This window comes from Mycteria americana, chromosome 2 (genome assembly GCF_035582795.1).
Source record: "Mycteria americana isolate JAX WOST 10 ecotype Jacksonville Zoo and Gardens chromosome 2, USCA_MyAme_1.0, whole genome shotgun sequence".
NCBI lineage: Eukaryota > Metazoa > Chordata > Aves > Ciconiiformes > Ciconiidae > Mycteria > Mycteria americana.
Window position 1 is genome coordinate 11,105,172 of NC_134366.1, and position 19,436 is coordinate 11,124,607.

General features: G+C 36.2%; 1 protein-coding gene across 1 annotated transcript in view; it reads right to left on the bottom strand.

Moving 5' to 3' along the window:
* Positions 1–19,436, bottom strand: part of PTPRN2 (protein tyrosine phosphatase receptor type N2) — a 679,248-nt gene that overhangs the window by 357,331 nt on the left and 302,481 nt on the right. The window contains 1 exon segment of the mRNA XM_075495417.1: positions 7,881–7,960. Coding sequence (XP_075351532.1) covers positions 7,881–7,960 — 80 coding nt within the window.

Genomic DNA, 19,436 nt, shown 5'->3' on the forward strand with positions numbered 1-19,436 from the left:
ATTGATCTACTACAGAGGGGTCAAGAGGTGAAAAAGGACAATGTGAACTAAGAAGGCTTGAGTAGAAGAAATCAGGATTTGCACCAAAAGACTTAAGAGAGCTAGCAACAGAAAAAAAGCTGTCAAACTTTTACGTTTCACATTATAGAGCAAAGAATTGTAATCCTCCTTAAACCAGGGCAGCAGCAAGTGAAATCAGATGGACCTCACAGCCTCCTGGCTACATTGTTCAAAGTTTCTGACACAGAAGCTGTCAGTTTGCTTCAAAGATGAACTTCAAATTATTCATAGACACTCTTTTTGTTAGCGTCTCAGAGAGAAAGACATCTAATTGCATGGTCTACAAAAATCTAGATAGAGGGAAGGAATTCAGCCTGTTCACTTCATCACAGCTGAATTATCAATCTGACAATGAGTGGCCAATGAATACTTTCAAAACAACCATTATTGCTCGCGGTTGTGGGGTAGAAAAAGGAAACCAAGACGGTATGCCAGCATGGATGTGCTTGTGACTGAAGCAACAGAGTTCATCTTTCTGAGACTTCTCACAAGACATGCAAAGCTTATGCCAAAAATCAACAAAACAACCAGGGCTGGTTATAGCCATTTAGAAAGAACAAGGACTTCTTAGAGAAGAGGAAGACTTTTTATCCAGAAATTGAAGCTTCCTGCTTCTGATGATATAGAACTCATATCTCCTGCACTGACGGTCACCACAAAAAAGAAGATGGATGTTGCCATTAACAAAACAACACAACGGACATTGCCAAGTTTCATTATGTCAGCAGCAGAAGCAGTACAAGGAAAAATAAATGCTTAGATTACACTTAGTTCAGTGAAATATGTTATGCAAAGAACTTCTAACAATTAACCAACAATGGTCTAAAAAGCAACAAAGGTCAGACAGTGTTTGATCACAAGCTGAAATAACCAGAGAGAGAGAAAATCACAGTGTATTTCAAACTCCCTACGTTAAATGACATTTCCCAGGTTTTGTCCAAATTCCTCCACGAGACTATAATGCTCATAATACATGAGTCAGTAATATCAGTTGTTCTAAATATGCTTTTAACTAAATACATGGATAGCTAAATAAAACTTTGCATAATCTTATTGTTGCCGTTGATGATTTATTCCTCATTGTTCTGTTGTTCCTTCTCCTACTCTCCCTTCTCTACATGTATACATTCTTTACATATACACATTACATATAGCTTTATTAGATGAAGATACAGAGTTATATTATATGAAGATAAATCTCAAGACAGTTCTCTCTCTCCTAGAAAACTTTTCTTGCTAATAGTGGATAATAATATAGAGGTACCATGTTTCTGTCAACAGTGTTGGCATGGTCAATACTTACTGGCTAGAGAGCAGAGTGAGCCTCTGCAGTGTTCCTAGAAATGAACAGTCAAGTTGTGTACTAGATCCTTATCAATTGATTCTCTAATGTTGAGCAAATTATCTTCCTTCTGTGCCTCATTTTGCCAAATTTCAGATCATAAAATTAAGAGGTGTGCAAGCTTTATAGAGGTATTTCATAAATGTGATTTTTATTATATCTATTTCTATTATGCAGTAAACCAGAAAGATAACCCCCTTTGACCAAGAAAAAGAGGACTACATTTCATGACTACAAAGAATACGAGAGAATAGTCATATATATCATCTGCAATATTTTAGACTTACATCTAATTTTCTAAAAGTTGCAATGCGTATTTCAATTATACTAATACAAACAGTTGCTGCAAACAGCTAAAAATGGCATCTAAGCGTTATACCTTTAGCTGATCATTTGTACTTTCATAGTTAGGTCTTTTAAATTATATTCATAATGGATATTTTTAGCACTGAATTTATAAGGAAATCAAAATATGTTCATGTCAGAGTCTCAGCCCTTTTTAACAGGGTCCGGATTGGATGTCTGACAAAACTGAGATTCTGCCCAATGTGCTTAAGAAATGGGAGCGATAAACGGATTTCTGCAGTGACTGCATAAGGCAGGTTCCTCACTAGTATTTCCAAAGTTGAAGAAGAACCTGGAATCATTTTTTCTAATGCAGGTGGGGTGGTTCACTGTCTGACATGGTTTTGAAATTTAAATTTCTTGATTTTTCTTTAGAAAATTCTGTATTTCAAGCCTGCCAACTATCCAAGGTCATTAAAGGTTTGTAGGGTTTGATGGGAACTAAGAGCCTTTGAGATTAGACCACTGATTTAGACACTTAAACCCACATATTTAGAAGAGTAAGTTTTGACACCTATAAATACAGCCTAGGCCTGCCTAGCAAAAGAAACATATCAGAGGCAGAATAAGGCATAAATACCTTCTCCATCAACTAATCCATCAACCGGATAACTAATATGACCAGGCATTTAGTCATCCTAATTAAGATTAAAACTATGACATCTTGGACCGCTCCAAACCAATAAGACACCATCAGCTTAAATCACTAGACAGGGTAAGGCAACTCTAAGGGTTTTGAAGTACCCTTTTCATCTCAAAAGGACTGTTTAATGCTAAAAGCTAAGGATCATGTTTTGTCTGTCTAGAGCTGCCAATTTTAGCAAAAATATTCAGTTTCGATGTCAAAAAGTTCTATTGCAGTATTTGTTGCCATGGATATTTCATCACAGCTGGGACATGACCAAAATTTGTAGGTGTCAAATCTCAAAATCTGTAAGTTCACAAATTTAATCATTTGCAGTTGTTTAAAACTGCTAAGGAATTCTATAAGCATTTTTTATCTATTCCAATACTTTTGAGGCAGTGTCTTTATTCAAATTATCTTGTTATACAGCTAAATTTTAATGATAATATAATATTTTTGCATTTGTGGTTCTTTTTCATCGGAATTAATTTTGCAATGCATTTTTTGCAGAATTAGAAAGCTGGCAGAGAAATAATTTTTATACAAGAAGTTTATATGATTCAACACCTTCCTCTCTAAGTCATGATTAATGGTCCCTATCAAACCATGCATGTTGTGAAAATGTAGGTTTCACCAGCAGGGCAACAGAAAAGTAAAAAAATCCTTACAAACCAAAACCAAAACCAAACCAAATCAACAGCTTAGTTAAAAGGTAGGGGAATTAAAAAAAAAAAAAGAAAAATTTCCTTCATATTCTAATATATCTTTGAAATTCTTATTTTAAAAAATGAAATCAAGATTTCTGACTTTCCATAATGGTATATATCACGGTATATCTCAGATACAAGAACCTGCACACAAGACCTATTAATTCTCTAATATCTGGTTATGCATTGCCTTTTGTTGTGCTACCTGTCCCCTATCACTAATGTGCCTACATTATGCATACATCTCTTTGCTCTTCTGTCCCCATTTTTTACAACACCTAAATGGCTGCATTTTAATACAATACCAAAAAAATGTAAGCATGATTCTAACCAGTGAAATGCTGCAGGTACACATAAACAAACGCTCTTCTTTCACTTCAGCAATGCTGAGTATCTGTGCACAAGACTCTTTTTCCTACATCTTTTTCATATGCGCAGTATATATGTGATCATTACAGCCATCTGATGCTAAAATTCGATGTTTGGGAACATCATAAGGTTCCTCTTTTCTAATTATTACTGTTACTTTACATGTTTTTGTATAAACAGTGGAGTACCTATAAAGCCGTATGAAATCAAACTCATTGCTCATTACGGTACTGACTATATTGCAATTTTATATAAATAGAGTTATCTTACTGATAATTGTTCTCTGCTAGATTTCTCCTAACCTTTAAACTGAAGAGAAATGAAATCCACATTCATTTGTCTAAATGATGTCATGTGCCAAGTGTAATTACTTCTAGAGCAGGTCATCTGTGTCTAGAGAAAGTTTATTTCTTCAAAATGTTGAGATGAAATTACACTGCACCATTGAGCCTGACTTATTAAACAGAAATAGGCCGGAGGACAGTTACTTGATGCAAGATATGGTCTATATTATGAACATCAAAGTATGTGACACTGGCAAAACATTGGCTGTCCTTCTGCTCTGCAGTCAAAGAGCAAATAAAAGTATTGTTAATGTGAGAAAGCAAGCTATACACAATTTTAAATTACTTTGTTGTCAGCTTTCCCATATAATTATGTAGCCCTAGAAACTGCAAAAATAGTTATGAAACATTTACACGGAATTGGAACTGTGGATTACTAGAAAACAAGTTTTATCAGCAAGACCGTGGCTGAAAGATTTTAGAGAGCTTTATCTCTCCTCAAGCTGGGTCTCAAGCACACCAGGAAGAACATCTCAAACTCCAAGAAGGCATAGGAAATAATTTTTATTATCATACTTCCATATCTCTATTTTTTAGTAGATATTCTAAGTCATTCATCTGTTTGCATAGTTGCTAAAGAGTCCCATGCCTTCTCTAACCTGCGCATTTGTCAAACTCCCCAGGAGAGGATGGAAAACTTTAAATGTAGTACCCTACATTTAAACCTAAATAATGCAAGGGAAGTTTATCCGTTTTGGTTACAAAAATATATACGACATGAATAATAAGATCAAATTGCTGCACAGAAACTGTTCCTGTGGATATCAGTGAGACGTGCATGTACATAACAGCTGCAGAAATAGATTCCTTTTGCAAATACGGGTAATTTACATTCCCATAATTACTATGGCATCTGATTACCTCAGTTTCTAAATTCTTTTCATTTCTAAGGATGTGACGGACAGTGAAATTCCTCTGTCAGTTTGGTCTATTCATTTTCTGTAAACAAGATCTGCTTTCAGAGTTCCTGGATGGATGTCAAGTTATCTAACAGCAGTACACCATGGAGTAACGCATTTACCTGTGTCTACCCTGGAAGTATGCATTGATTTATTCTGCTTTGGTTTCCTTTGGTAAATTAAGTTTTTGGAATGCTTTTCTTCAAGACACTGTTGACTTTTAAAATTTCTAATTACAACTAAAGCCCGAAAAAACTTCTTATGTAAGTATATACTGCTGTTGATCTTTTAACTGAATTTATTTTTGGCTTTACAGATCTGCAAGTAAGAAGTTTGCTTAAAATAAATTAACTGATTAGCAAGTTACATTGACAAGCTACTGCAACCTTATTTATTGGTTAGAAAAGAAAAATGCAATACTTTTTAAATTTAAAATGTTTGACTGCTGGACAGAATTGTGAGCAGTTTTTTTGTAAAAGGCAAACACAAGGTTTAGTTATAACAATACTATGGACATGGTGACAAACCAAGGGGAGCTGATGTACGACTCCTACAAACCTCTTTCTGCAGCCACCAAAACCTGAAAGTTTTAATGTACTAAACAAACATAAGTTAGGAAATGCCTGGGATATGTATATAGAGAGAGTAGACAAAATTACAATATAAAAGATTAATTTAAGCTGGTGAATCTGTAGAACTTCCTCTGGGGTGACATTTTTTTGTCCCCAGAACCTCCCTACTTTGTCAGCAACATTTAAGTTACAGAAGTTGAAAACAACTACTTTGATCCCAGTAGTAAGAAAAAAACCTAATGTTACTTCTTAGTTGTGCTGAAATAAACTACTCACAGCATTTAGCTACTTCAGAGTAAGTTGCTAGGAACAGGCCAAAGCACATCAGGAACTTCCTGAACTTGACAAGGTTTCTATGGACTTGCTAAATTTCAGCAGATGTCTGTTCCACGAACTTGGAAATTTTTTAATACATGTAAGCTTCGTTACCCACAACAGGCATAGCTACAAATAGCATTCTGATTTATTTCGAACTTGCTTTCTACCAGTTTCATCTGTTCTTACATTGTTAGACCCACTACACAATCCCATCCATGTTCGCTGTGCCACTCTGGACTTGACAGACCTTTCTCATACCATACTCATATTTTTTTTCCAAAATAAAGATTCCTGCCTTATTTCACCATTTGTTATATGGAAGATATTCCATACTTACAGTTATGCCTTCTGCCTTTCTCTGAATCTTTCCATTTCAACTGGAGTTTCCAACCTCTCTGAGGTATGAGAAGCAGAACTATATGTCTCTTTTAAATACAGGCAAGGGATAGATTTATGAAAGAACAAATGAGATTTTACTGTTTTCTATTCCTTTCCAAATAATTCTTAAAAACACTTTCCTTGTTTAACTGATAATGGAGACCTAATTGTTATTTTCTTTAAATTACCTATTACTACACTAAGTTCTTACTCCAGACCAGTAATGGTCTATTTAGACATATAACTTCATATGTAAAGCTATTTTTTTCTCCATATGCATTTTGTTTACACTAATTTACAATGAATTTCATCTGCCATTTTGAGTCCAGTCACTCAGTCTGGTAAGGTTTTTAGACATTTCTAAGACCGACTTTCCCCTTTAATACTGTGAATAATTTAGTACCATTAACATGCTTTCTCATCACACTGCTCACCCTCTTTTCCAGCTCATTTGTAAGTATGTTGAATGCCACAGACCCAGCAGAGATCCTTGCACTTTTCTGCTATCTTTAGCCTTTGAGAAAACTAATAATTTATTCCTAATCTCTGTTTCTTGCCTCTTAACCGATTACTGATCCTCCATTTTCGTGTTCCATATTGCACATTCTAAGAAACAATTAGTTTCCTTAGAAACTTCTAGTGAAAGAACTTGTCAAAAGTCTTTGGCAACCCAGGCAGGCTCTACCAGCTCCATCATGTTTGTTGATCCCTTCAGAGAGATTCAACAGGTTTACAAGGCAGGGTATTGCTATAAACCCATGTTAATTTTTCCAAGGTAAATCATACACATTCAAGTGTCCCATAATTCAATAATTACTTTATTGTAATTTCCTAATTTTGACAGTACACATCTATGGCTTTTTGGTATATTAAACCCTCTTAAGAAAAATGGTATCCCATTTGCTACTCTCTAATCACCAGTTGACAAGAAAGCTTAAAAGGGAAAGGTTTCACACCACTGATAGTGCTTAACCTTTTTTGTTCTTAAGCTCCTTAAAACACAGAGTGGATACAATATGGTGTTGGTGACTGCTAAATGTTCATTTTACTGTTTTTCATAATCTCTTTCACAGACACTTTGAGATTAATCCTCCAATAGGTCCTGCAAAGAAAAGTTCTGGAATGGGAACTACTCCAGTTCCTTCTACAGCTAAATTCATCCGTGGTGAAGCAAAAGAAATTAATGGGCAGTTTTGGGCTCCCAGTGTTTCTCTAAATGAACTTTTGTTTCTATTTTCAAGCAAAATTGCAACTTGTTCATTCATAATTTTAAAACCTACCAATTGGGTAATTTGGAAGCAAATCAGTTATCAATTCAGTTACTTTGCAGAAATGATTTCTTGCAGTCAACAACTCCATAATACAGTTAGTAGCCAAGTTGACAAGAAGCCAACAGGAGTCCTTGGAACAGTGGTACTTATTCAGAAGCAGCTTAGCTCCAGAAACACAATGTTTATTCCCAAGATTAACTTGTCATTGAAATTGCCTAAAGAGCACACCGGCAAAGGTATATGTCTACCATGTTTTGATCCAGAAATTAAGGCTAACATGTAATAACATTTTTGTTCCCTGAAAAAAGTATCAGAAAAGCGAAGGTATTACATCCTCATTTACAAATAACCAGTCTGTTTTTATGAGTTCATGACAACACTGAAGAGTTTTTCACTATGCTAGGCCTTGACTACAAGTCTCTCTTTAATCCTTTTCCTCGACAAACAGGGAAGTCAGAGGCAGTTTTAATTGACTCAGAGATGTTACACTTCAATTTCCCGTATGTGCCACTCACCTCTCAACCGTCTCCCTCTTTAAATGTCAGTCTTCCTGGGAGACTGGGAAGTCTCTGTGCTGTTTGTAGTGCCGCTGCCTGCTAAATGGGTGCTTGGGAGGTCACAGTTTGGGAATGGAGGACAAGGACTCTTACCTGCTGCTTTGGCAACGTCTGCAGTTGAAATGTTTTGGAGGTTTGAGTGCACTCGGAAGGTCACAGCTGGTCCCAGCACGCTGGAAGAGATTATTAAAAAAATGTAAGATTCATAATCGAGAGACATGGCATAATATTGCTTATCGAAATATATTTTTAAGGAGAAACTATTAAGACACCATTTAGCCCTCTTCCTTTTGCTTCATTAGCTACATTTGTATACATTTCTATACCTGTTGTGGTTTCTTGTGTGTATCTTGTTCCTCTCTGGAAGAATTCAACATTAACTAAACTTCAGAACACTCCTGTAAATACTGGAAAATGGCAAAATGGAGGCACTGAAATTCTGCCAAGTACAGCATAAACCATCTCTGCAAATCAGCATCCAAAGATTACATATAGCTTCAAATTTTATATGTCTAACATCAATACAAGCTTAGTCCTGAATGTAAGTCAAAGGGACAATAAAGAAACTCAGAATATTTATCGTGACCATGTTCTGCAAGAACATGTGTGGGGAAAAGATTTTGGACATATCTGATCCAATGGCTGATTTTGACCAGAAAGATACCACAAAGTATTTATCTTTTAACAACAACAGAGGTAATCACCTCTTTGAATAACTTATGAAGGAAAATTATTGACTCTATGGTGACCTTTTTGGGTATGGTCTGACTGTCCTTTATGGCATTAAAATCTATGAGGCATTTACAGAGGAAGGTACTCATTAGCCAGATGAAGAACGGCAGAGTAAAGTATTCAGGGTTTCACAATAATTTTTAATTGTGCATTTTTAAAGAAAAATAAATCTGTATATGTAATGTTGCATTCATTCTCCACCCATCCCAATAATATCCAACTTACATGCACATCTGATGAAAGGAATAAAGAAATTTCAGTTCTGATATCCTTAATACTATACTAAAGTACATATATATGAAAAACATAAGAAAAATACACACACACAAATATAGTAAATGTATTTTTGAAGAAAATTTCCAGGTAGCAAGAGACTGTAGAAACTATAATGTAATAATTTACAGAGGAGAAGAACGCAAGGCCCAACAAAGACGAAAATTGGTACTATTATAAAAGTTAACTTACATGCTATGTAGTATGTGAGTTACATACTGTGTGAGTTCCTAAGTTTTTATTATTCATACAACCAGTGAGAAGAATTACACGTATACTATGAATAACAACCCTGTTTAAATGATGAAGTACATTGGCTGGAACCATATGTGTAACATGCTTTGACCTCCTATAGCTGTGGTTTACGAGAGAATGAGGTCTGAAAAATTGCTGCATAAAAGAAATAACTTGAAAAATATTTTTGTTGCAGGGCTTGAAATGAAGTATTAAATTATTCTTTTTACTAACATGTTAATATTTTGCATTCATACAAGGGAGAGCACTTAATGAAGTGTGCTTAATTGCATCACATATATCCTAGACAGAAATACCTTTAAACTTTTTACATTTCAGGAGGAAAAAAATATTACTAACCATAAGACTTTGTTTTGAAGTCACAAAGGGAATCAAAGTAAGACCAAGACACATCCTTTCAATCTTTTATTAGCAAAGCATGCACTGTGCACATTTTATTCTGGAGTTAATAGGAACTGTCATTAATCAATCATTTTTCTCTAAATACTCGGGGGGGGACGAGAAAAAGGAAAACGGAGATTTTATTGCTAAAGGACACTCCATATGCCAAGTCATTAATGTACAAGAAATGTATTTTAATAATGTTAGGTAATTAGAAAGCATTTATCAGCATCATTTAAATAATATCTTAGGTTATAATACTCAACAATTGCAAAGTATATTTTATTTGCGATAACTGCTTTACAAAAATTCAGACCATTCCCCGATTCTGTCACTAACGCTGAGATAATCAACTTTGCAAAAGACACCTGGGAGTTTCATGATACCATACACTGAATATAACTAATCTTGCACTGTCCTTCTTGCTGCATTGCCAGCCTAGCAGAAATGATGATTCCTCTCTGGCTGCTCGGACATTTACAGTGTAATTAGCAGTCTGCTTTAAATAAAAGCAGGCACCAACCCAGTATACAGCTGTCCTATGACTCTAGATATCCCCCCCAAATCTACACTGCATAGTCCATTATAGCTGAGAACCTGGAACCAACGCAAACTTTCAAGCACAGTGTAGTTACACTTCAGCTTTATCAGCAAAGACATTAAAAGTTTCCTCCCCTCCTTCCCTTGCCTGAGTTTTTTGCTTCTGTCTCTGGCCAGAGCTCGGTCCCCCCTCAGTTTTCCTCCTGCCCCACTCACTGCAGCTATGCACTTCACGGCATCACTAAAATCACGTAGATCCAAACCAGGCAGTGCGAGGCAGGGATCTCAGAGGCGTGAAGCCTGGCAGGGATCATCGCACTATTCTCTAGTGACTCCACCTGGATAATCCAGGAACACAACAAGATCCGAGTCGTGCCCATGTATGCATTGCCACAAGCACTGTCATTTCTCCTTGCCACTGATGAGAAAATATAGGGAAATAAAGAGGATAAACAGGGTGGGAAAAAAATTCCTTATGCAAGTGGGATGATATTGGGTTAACACCATTCTTTTGCAGGAAAGAAAAAATCTCAGAATCATTTAAAATACCCACTCATATATTGCTGTGCGGAGTATTGTTTTTCTCTACTGTAGCAAGTGAATGCTTGAACGTAAGGAATCACCCGAGCACCACATGAGCAGAGCTTCACCAGGAATATTTACAAAACGCAGAAAGTAAAGCAGCTCTCGTCACAACTTTTTGCACATTGGTATTCTGCTGTTTATTTAAAAGCAAACAAAAGGCCTTGAGATTACTTGGTCAAAATTGCATTTCTGCTCGATGTTTTGGGAACTGACTGCTTCAGGAGCTCATAAAGCGAGATTTTTCTCATGGGGGGCTTCTGGCAAAAGCACTCAATAAATAAACATTTCAATAACAATAGATGCCCTTTGGGGAATTCCTCGCTGTTCATTATGTGTTGGATGAGAACATTCAAACAAAACCAGTAATTATTTGACTGCAAAATATTTTTTAAAAGACTTTTTAACAAGAGGGCAGCCAGCCTGAGAAAAGGTTCTAAGATGTATAAAATGCACCCCTGATACTTCCTAACCAGGAACTTTAAATCAGATAGATGAGACTGCTTTTTTTGCGCGGCCGTCAAACCCTCTGAAGCCTAGCTAATATTAATGGCAATTGTCTTTACATCACTCTAAATACGGAGGCTCAGTGAAGTGCACCCGATTGTTTATGACCTGATGAATTGCAACCAAACCGTTCCCCCCGAGCAGGGAGGGTGCTGGGGGCGAGCGGCGGCATCCCTCCTGCCTGGCAGGTTACATCGCGCCAGCACTCAGCCAGCGCTGGGGGCGAGAGCAATCAGAAATGCAAACCGCAGTGTCCAGGCTGAAACGTAACCGACATCTAAGACGTGCATCTGCTGCAACTGAGATTTAAAATGTTAGGTAGTAGCACTTCTAACCTAGACAGACAATGTTTTACTGCAGACTTTTTGTCTATCTTTTCCCCCCAAGCTGTATGCTACTACAATTACACCTACGTAAATTTGTAGTTGACTCCTCTGACATAAGTGAACTCACACCCACCTAAACAAGAGAAGCCTGTGAGTTTTAGAAGGCATCTGGACTATACTATTATAATCGCACTTATCATTTTTTCCTAATACTTTGTTATGATGTTTTTTTTTGAATAAAGGTAAGCAGGTCTGGCTTCAAGGCTAATAAACAGTGACTTCTCCCCACGCAAAATGTAATGTCTGTTGCAATGACCTGCTAAATTTATTACTTGAAATTTACTGACTAATTACCCCCTCTGTTGGCTGTCACAACTTCTGGGTTTTTTTTAATTTCAATAATGTTGCCTTCAGCCATAATAGTTTTTTTTTTTTAACAAAGACATTCAAAGCATATTGCAAATTGTCACCCTTATGTGCTGTTGTCTTATATTCTGTTTACTAGAGATGAAATAATTACAGTGTTTATACCAAAATGACTTGAAGGTTGATTGCTGATTTAATAATAACACCTCCCCTTGGGTTTATATTTCCCATCTGAAGGTGGGAGGGTGTACAACATGCACAGCAACAAACAATATTCTTTGTGTAAAATAGAAGTATTTCCTTTCATTAATTGTTTTACTGACTAACTACATTCTTATTATATTTTGGCTGTCAACAAATGAATGATCTGAATAAACAGAGCTGGAGCATCATCAATATGGCAAGGTCCATATCACTTTCAAGCCGTAGCTTATAATTATATTTATGAATGACAGGATTTAAATCTCCATAAATTATGTACCAACCTTTGCATGCCTGTTCTTCTGCCTCATGTTTGTATACTTTAGTATTACAATATCATACAGAAGGTTTACGGTGAAAAACAGTCACAGTCTATCATACCCCCTAGTGGAAAAGGATTTGAGAAACAAGTGCCAACATGGTTATGTGTATTCTTGACGATGAGACATAGAGCTGATGCCAGATGGAAATGAGTTGAGGTTGCACCGCATTTTTAAAAAAATACAGGCAGAGTGCAATTTCTCAAGATTGGAGGAAGATGAGGAGATTAGGATTGGATATTTCCAACATTAAACCTTCTCTTAATGACCCTATTTCGTAAAACAGAGCTTGCCTTAATAAAGCTTAGATTTGAAATTAGAGTCTCTACTTGCCTATATGTTCATTTCAAAATCCTTTAATCTCTGGAGGTTAAGAAAAGCAATTAGTAACGCTCCAGAGGATTGTGCAAAGTAAATTTTATAGCAGCAAAGGTAATTGTCTCAGGAAATGTTTGGTGGGCTTGAACTAATGACTTGCAATGTGTACACATTTCTGTGCTTACTGTGTTTAGGAATTTGAAGCTTAAGTCCATTGTTTATATTGCACTGAAGCCTCCTTTTCACCTTCTCAATCTGGAAAAATTAAAATGCTCATACTGCTGTAAATGTGTTATATATTATATATATATAGGTATATAAACATACTTAAGTCGAATCAAATTCATGGGAAAAAGCACATGATTAAAAGAGGCATTTTTGTAGTACAGTGTGTTTATACTACATGATTTACAGAGCAAAACAAAGGCAGAAAATCGTAGCTGGTCACTGTCATATAATACATAAATGGAAAAGAAGTGCACACGGCCTATTTTGTTCTCCTTCTGTTACTCAGACCAGCTGTAAGTCCATTGACTTGATTCAGGTTTCACCAAAATTTTTGACCGGAAATGTTGACCAAAATTTCTTTTGTGAAGCATTGCGTCACACTCTCTATTACATAAGCAGGTACCTGACTAAACTTCAAAGATTCAGGAAATCTGTGAAGTATGTATTGTGCTGGCCTACTACAAAATAACTTCCCTGAACTGTTGAGAATATTGATCATCACCCAGACTTAATACTAAAAAGGCACACATCTTTCACTCTTTAATTCCCTTACTTTTCAAAGATTTGCTTCATTTTGCACCTCAACTGAACAAATGTCAATGTACAGCTGTATGCATTCTCACATTTCTACTGACATGTATGTACTTACAGCCTGTAATCAATTAAAAAAGCTTTTTCTGTTTTAGCAAATTGACCTTCTTGAGCCCTTCTCCGGAAAATCTCAACATGCTCCTTAAACTGCAGAATGGCACACACTGTTCCACAACATGCTGCAATACAGCCAAAAATATATTATCTATTCATATTTATATGCTTTATATACACTAAGCATGAACTGTTTGCTTGCAACATGGCCTACAGAAATGTGGTCCTGTAATAAACATATAGCTAGCATGGAGAGAGAAAGTTAAAGATTTGTTGTACTAACATCACACCTTATGTCTGACAATGACCAAGTACTAAAGATGAAAAAGCAAAATCCCTGCTAAGGGAAAGACATTAATTGCAGTGCTCACCAGTTAGTGGCTGATTTTCTATCCCCACTTGCATTTCATTAGAGTGGTTTACACCATGCAGCTGGGTGAGGTGTTAACAGATAGACCACAAAGATTAGATAGATTGACAGTCTCAGAGCAATCAATCACATCTTGAAAATGTAACTACATGGAAACAAAACTTAGGTCTGGATTTGGTGGTTGTAGCTCAGACTTACCTCTGCAAGCTAAGTCTACAGCCTTCATAAATCAGGTAATTATTTGGACACCTTGTACTGCCCTCTTTTCTCCCCCTGAAACGATCAGTGCTGCAGGATGACTTCATGGAGCATCGCTTCAGGAGGAGAGAAGAGGACCAAATAATGAAATGTATTCTGACTGACACACTACTGTCATTAGAATAATTTCAAGAGTAAAGTCATAGAAAAAGGATGACTGGTCCAGAAAGGGATGCTTTCCAATAACAGCAGTCCATGTTTGGCGGGTCTCTGATACCAACCAATACTAAATGAAGGACTTTTAATTATTTTACATTAATCATTAATTTTACATTAATCATTTAATCTATATGCACCAAAATTGTGTTAAGTACACTGATACTAATCTACAGTGCAAAAGACGATGAAAGAGTATTTTAAAGATTTTACAACTCGCTTCATCTCAGGTGAAGATTATTTTGCTAAGCCTACAATTTAAATGATTTAAAAAACAGACAACACTCAATTTAGAGATTGATGCTACACTCAGTTTGTCCTATTTTTATTCTTCACAAAATGCAACTTCTGGTGATTACTCAATATCTATGAATAATTTGCAGAGTTTTAAAATAATTTTTCTATTAATCTGTCACAAGCCATGAAACTTGACATTTTCACCACGCTGAGTACATGAAAGTTGCCAGCTTTGCCTGCCATGTAAATAAGGTTCTTAATTACAGTATTTAAAAGAACCAACCATACAAGTGTTATAATTTTTTTTACAGCAGAAAGGTGTTTGGACCCTGAGAGAGTGGGAAAATGGTCTCAAAATGCTGCTTAAATGTACAGTGATTTTTCTTTCATTCCCCAAAGATTAAGCTAAAGGATAAAAAAGTTATGTTATTAAAAAAAAAAAAAGATAATTGTATTCCATTTATATTGCCATTTCTTCTTCTTTATACCTTTTAGTAGTCTGCCTGGTACACAAACAGCAGACAGTTTTAATTTTTAGCTAGTAAGCATTCAATGCATTTTACTGACTTCAAGACTACTTACCCTGTGCACACCTGTGTTGTTAATGGAGTCTGTTGAAAACACATGTAAAATTTGTCTACTGGGATGATAGTCCCCTTAGGCTCAGTTTGCACAAGTGGCTTAATAATTAACGAAGAGCATGATTCCTATTAGGAGTTTTGCAGAGGTAAAGGTTCAGCATGCTGATAGCTTTGATAGGAGCCAGATAGGACACAAATTTCTTTGATGAGGATTAGGCAGCACAGCCAAAGACCAAAAAACCCAAATTTTGCTACAGCCCCAATTCAAAAAGCTACAAAACTCTGAGTGCTACAACCAGAGCACTCCTGCTTGCCCTCTTAAGAACCTGTTGGCTTCTCCTTTAGCTCTGAGGAGACCAACTAGATTTGCTCTTGAGCTTCTGCTGACAGCTGTGAGGGAGAGACATTTGCTTGGCAAAGGAGGGACTGCAAGTGGAATTTATTGGGCTCTTTCAGTTGCACCTACACATGTGTATTTGCTCCGACTGCTTTTATAGCTCCTAAGGAATACAAACCCTTCCACAGGCAGGTCGTGGTGCAGCTCATAGGCCTGGATATGCAATATTTACTGGCTAGGGTGTAAAAAAAAAAGTGCAGAATTATTATTTATCTTTTTCATCTGGGTCAGCAGGTCTGTAATATTCATGCAATCCATCCATCCACCCACCCACCCACCCATCCAGGTGACAAAGAGAGAGAAAAAAAGTGTGTGTTGAGGATCAAGAAAGATATAGACATAAGATTAATTTTGTATATTTCTTATAGGGGACTATTCTTTTAAACAAATCTCTACATGATAATTTTTTTCCATTTCTAATATTAGTTTTTCTATTTGTGGACCAAGCTTTAGTTCAAGAGTGAGAATCACAGTTCTCGGTTTCTATTCTCATATCTGTCACCAAGTTCTGTACCATCTTAGGGAAAATCAAGCAAACTGTCTTGAGTTTCAATTTACCCATCTGTAGAATGGAAATGATTACCTGTTAATAATATGTGAAATGTTATATAAATTAAATGGAATGGCACATATTCAGTGCCTTGCTTGAAACAAAAGAGTATATCCTGCCTACCCTATAAAGTTGTGAACTTTAATTTTATTAAAAAAGGAACATGATGGCATTCTCAGTCACACAGAGGGATGAGTAGTAGACAAATATGAAGTTAAAAATAGATAGATAAACTGCAGAAGCTCACTTATCTGTAAAAACCTACTCTTGAGTACAGACCCATGAGCACATGGAAATGTATCTATAATACTGGATTTCATTCTGCTTTTGATTACAAAGGTGTAAATCCTTTGATTTAATGAGATGAAATGTTGTAATGGAAAGCCAAACTTCGTACATTTTTATTTATAAGTCTCCCTAGATTTTTATGGTCTTTCTGTTTTGTCACCTAGAATTCATAAAATGCTGCAGGCCAAAATACTTCTTGTTATTTTAATGTATTTTTATATTTTTCTAGCAGGAAAGTTACAGTGGAGAAGCCAAAGTGATCTTGGTTATATGCACATTTATTAAAGAAAAGCACACAAAATATATTGTACCTCAGGGGAAAAAGCCACAAGACTAATGTAATGCTAAGACTGAGAAATCGCTCATTTTTAAGTAAAGGAATGCATAGTTGAAACTTCCACCTCGTTTTTGTTTCCTTATCCTCATTCCTTTAAAAATTGATGTATCTTTATATTATAAATTAGTTGTCAAATAAGACAATATGTACCAGAAAACACAATGTAATTTCTTATAAAAGCCTGCATGCAATGAGTTACAGCAGTACATTTTTCAGACAATTTGTTTTCCAGATTCATTAATTCTGTGGAAGAAGTCAAGTTTGAATAAAAGTGGTTCCATTATTTCTGAATTATGCTTTTATAACATTTTAAATAAGATTATGCCAAATAGCCCTAGTCTGTTGGTTTGCTATTTAAAATCAAAGAACAGATGGCAAATATTGCTCAACGTTTTTGAAAGGTATGTCTTTTTGTTGAGACCAAGCATAGTATGGTTCAGATTGAAATAAAAATGTTGCTTAATTTCTGGACAATAAATGGAATGGAATGGACTAAATGGAATAATTTGACAAAAATTCAATCTATTGCTAGTTTATACTGCAGCACCTTAAGGAGAGCAGGATGGACTATATGTTTTTTCATAAGCACAATATTAGAACATTCCTCTCAGTAAATCTAAATGCCATAGATGGCGGAATCCAGAATCTTCCAATCTCGAAAAAACTTTGCAAGAATATTAATCCACAGGGGTTCAACATACAACACAAGAAAAGATTAATCACACCAAATCAAGGACAAAGAAATCATGGAGAACCTGTACAGTAGAGGGAAGCTTGCAGATACAAACTTAACAAGACACTATGCTACTTGTCCCACTACTGCTCAGTGGTTAAATAATCCTCCCTCACACTATCCTGCCTCTCAAGCTACCAATAATTTCCTGAGATGTTCACATTTAGAGCATACATATACCACATGTCATAATCCATCAGCATGATGAAGTGAAAATACCAAGTACTGTTCCAGTGTTTAGGTTCTGGGTGACTGAATATGATTAACTGGCTGATTGAGTTTTTCAGGTGTTAGAAAAATAACATGACAAACAATGAACAAAACCTATATAGCATGATTAGGACACTACAGCCAACGCACATGTTCATAATAGGTGAGGCTGGGAGCTCCACTCATCAGCCTGACTGCCCAACACTTCCAATTTGAACGCATTTAAAGCTTCTCTAAACTTTCACCGCTTGGTCTGATTTTCAGACATCTTCCTCAGTTCAAGTTCTTTTCACTGGGATGGCTGGCTGGCTTTTCAAATTGTATTTATTCCAGCCCAACCGTTTCAGCCCTTCCTAAGAACAAGGATAATTATAGGTATTGTTTGGTCACATAAGGCCTTTTCTTTGAAAAGGAGGTGGAAAGTATCTCTAACACCACTACTTGAAAACAGAGATTTGAGGTATGGCAAGAATGTGCTTGTAGCTGCCTCATGATAAGCCTTCCAAATTCAAGCTTTTGTTAGATCACTGTCTACATAACAATATGTAAAAAAATAGGTGACACTAAGGACATACTACAGTAGAATAGGAAAAATCAGTCTTGACTTACTTCGTATCTAGATATGCAGTCTTTCTTTTCAAAGTGTTTTTTCAATAGGATCCCTGACTTCCAAGGATGAATGGTGGTCAAACAGTAGAGAAGAGCAATATTTTCAGGGGCCTCAACTTCATTTTTATCAGACTTCAGGAAGTATGTTGCAAATAAAGTATGGAACTTTAAAGATGTAAAGGTCCTACTGTTACTTTGAATTCTGCTGGTACCATCCAGTTCTGCCTCAGATTCAGATTCAGACTCAGTTCATTTGAAGCCAAGTCATTTCAGGCAATTTTTTTTACAGACCAAGTAGCACTGCCTAAACTGAGAGCTGACTTCTGGGACTGCTGAACACTCAGAATGGTAACTGAAGCCAATGGAATCTCCGTCTCAATAAGTGAAGTTCTTTACAGAAGAGGCTAAATAAGCTATACCCTTGAGACATCTGACTGGACACCTCTTACTAGCTATTACGTTAATCTCTTCATAGAATCATAGAATCGTTCAGGTTGGAAAAGACCTTTAAGACCATCAAGTCCAACCGTTAACCTAGCACTGCCAAGTCTACCACTAAACCACGTCCCTAAGTGCCACATCTACACGTCTTTTAAATACCTCCAGGGATGGTGACTCAACCACTTCCCTGGGCAGCCTGTTCCAATGCTTGATATCTCTTTCGGTGAAGAAATTTTTCCTAATATCCAATCTAAACGTCCCCTGGCGCAACTTGAGGCCATTTCCTCTTGTCCTATTGCTTGTTACTCGGGAGAAAAGACCAACACCCACCTCGCTACAACCTCCTTTCAGGTAGTTGTAGAGAATTATAAGGTCTCCCCTCAGCCTCCTTTTCTCTATGCATAACTCCAGCTCTGTATGGTCCTAATGATACCTCATACCTCATGTGAGTTAAGTATATCAATTCACGTTTGTCAAGCGTTTTGATAGTGTGTGAAGAGCACCATAGGAAAAAGAAAAAAAAAACAAAAACAAAAAAAACAGAAACCAAAACAATAGGAAATGGGTTTTCTGACCTCAAAGCAGGATTTGAATAATGTGCAATAAATAAATCCTGAAGCCACACATTGAACAATGAGAATAAAATGAAACATTGAAGAGCTGCTCATTAACTGAACATTTTATTTCCTGCATATGGAATAAGATGGAGAGCTGTAGAAAAATACATAGATATGATGAATTTTTTCAAGACTATATCATAATTAGTCTTTATCAAAAGATTGATATTTTTGGTCAGCTGAACAAAAAG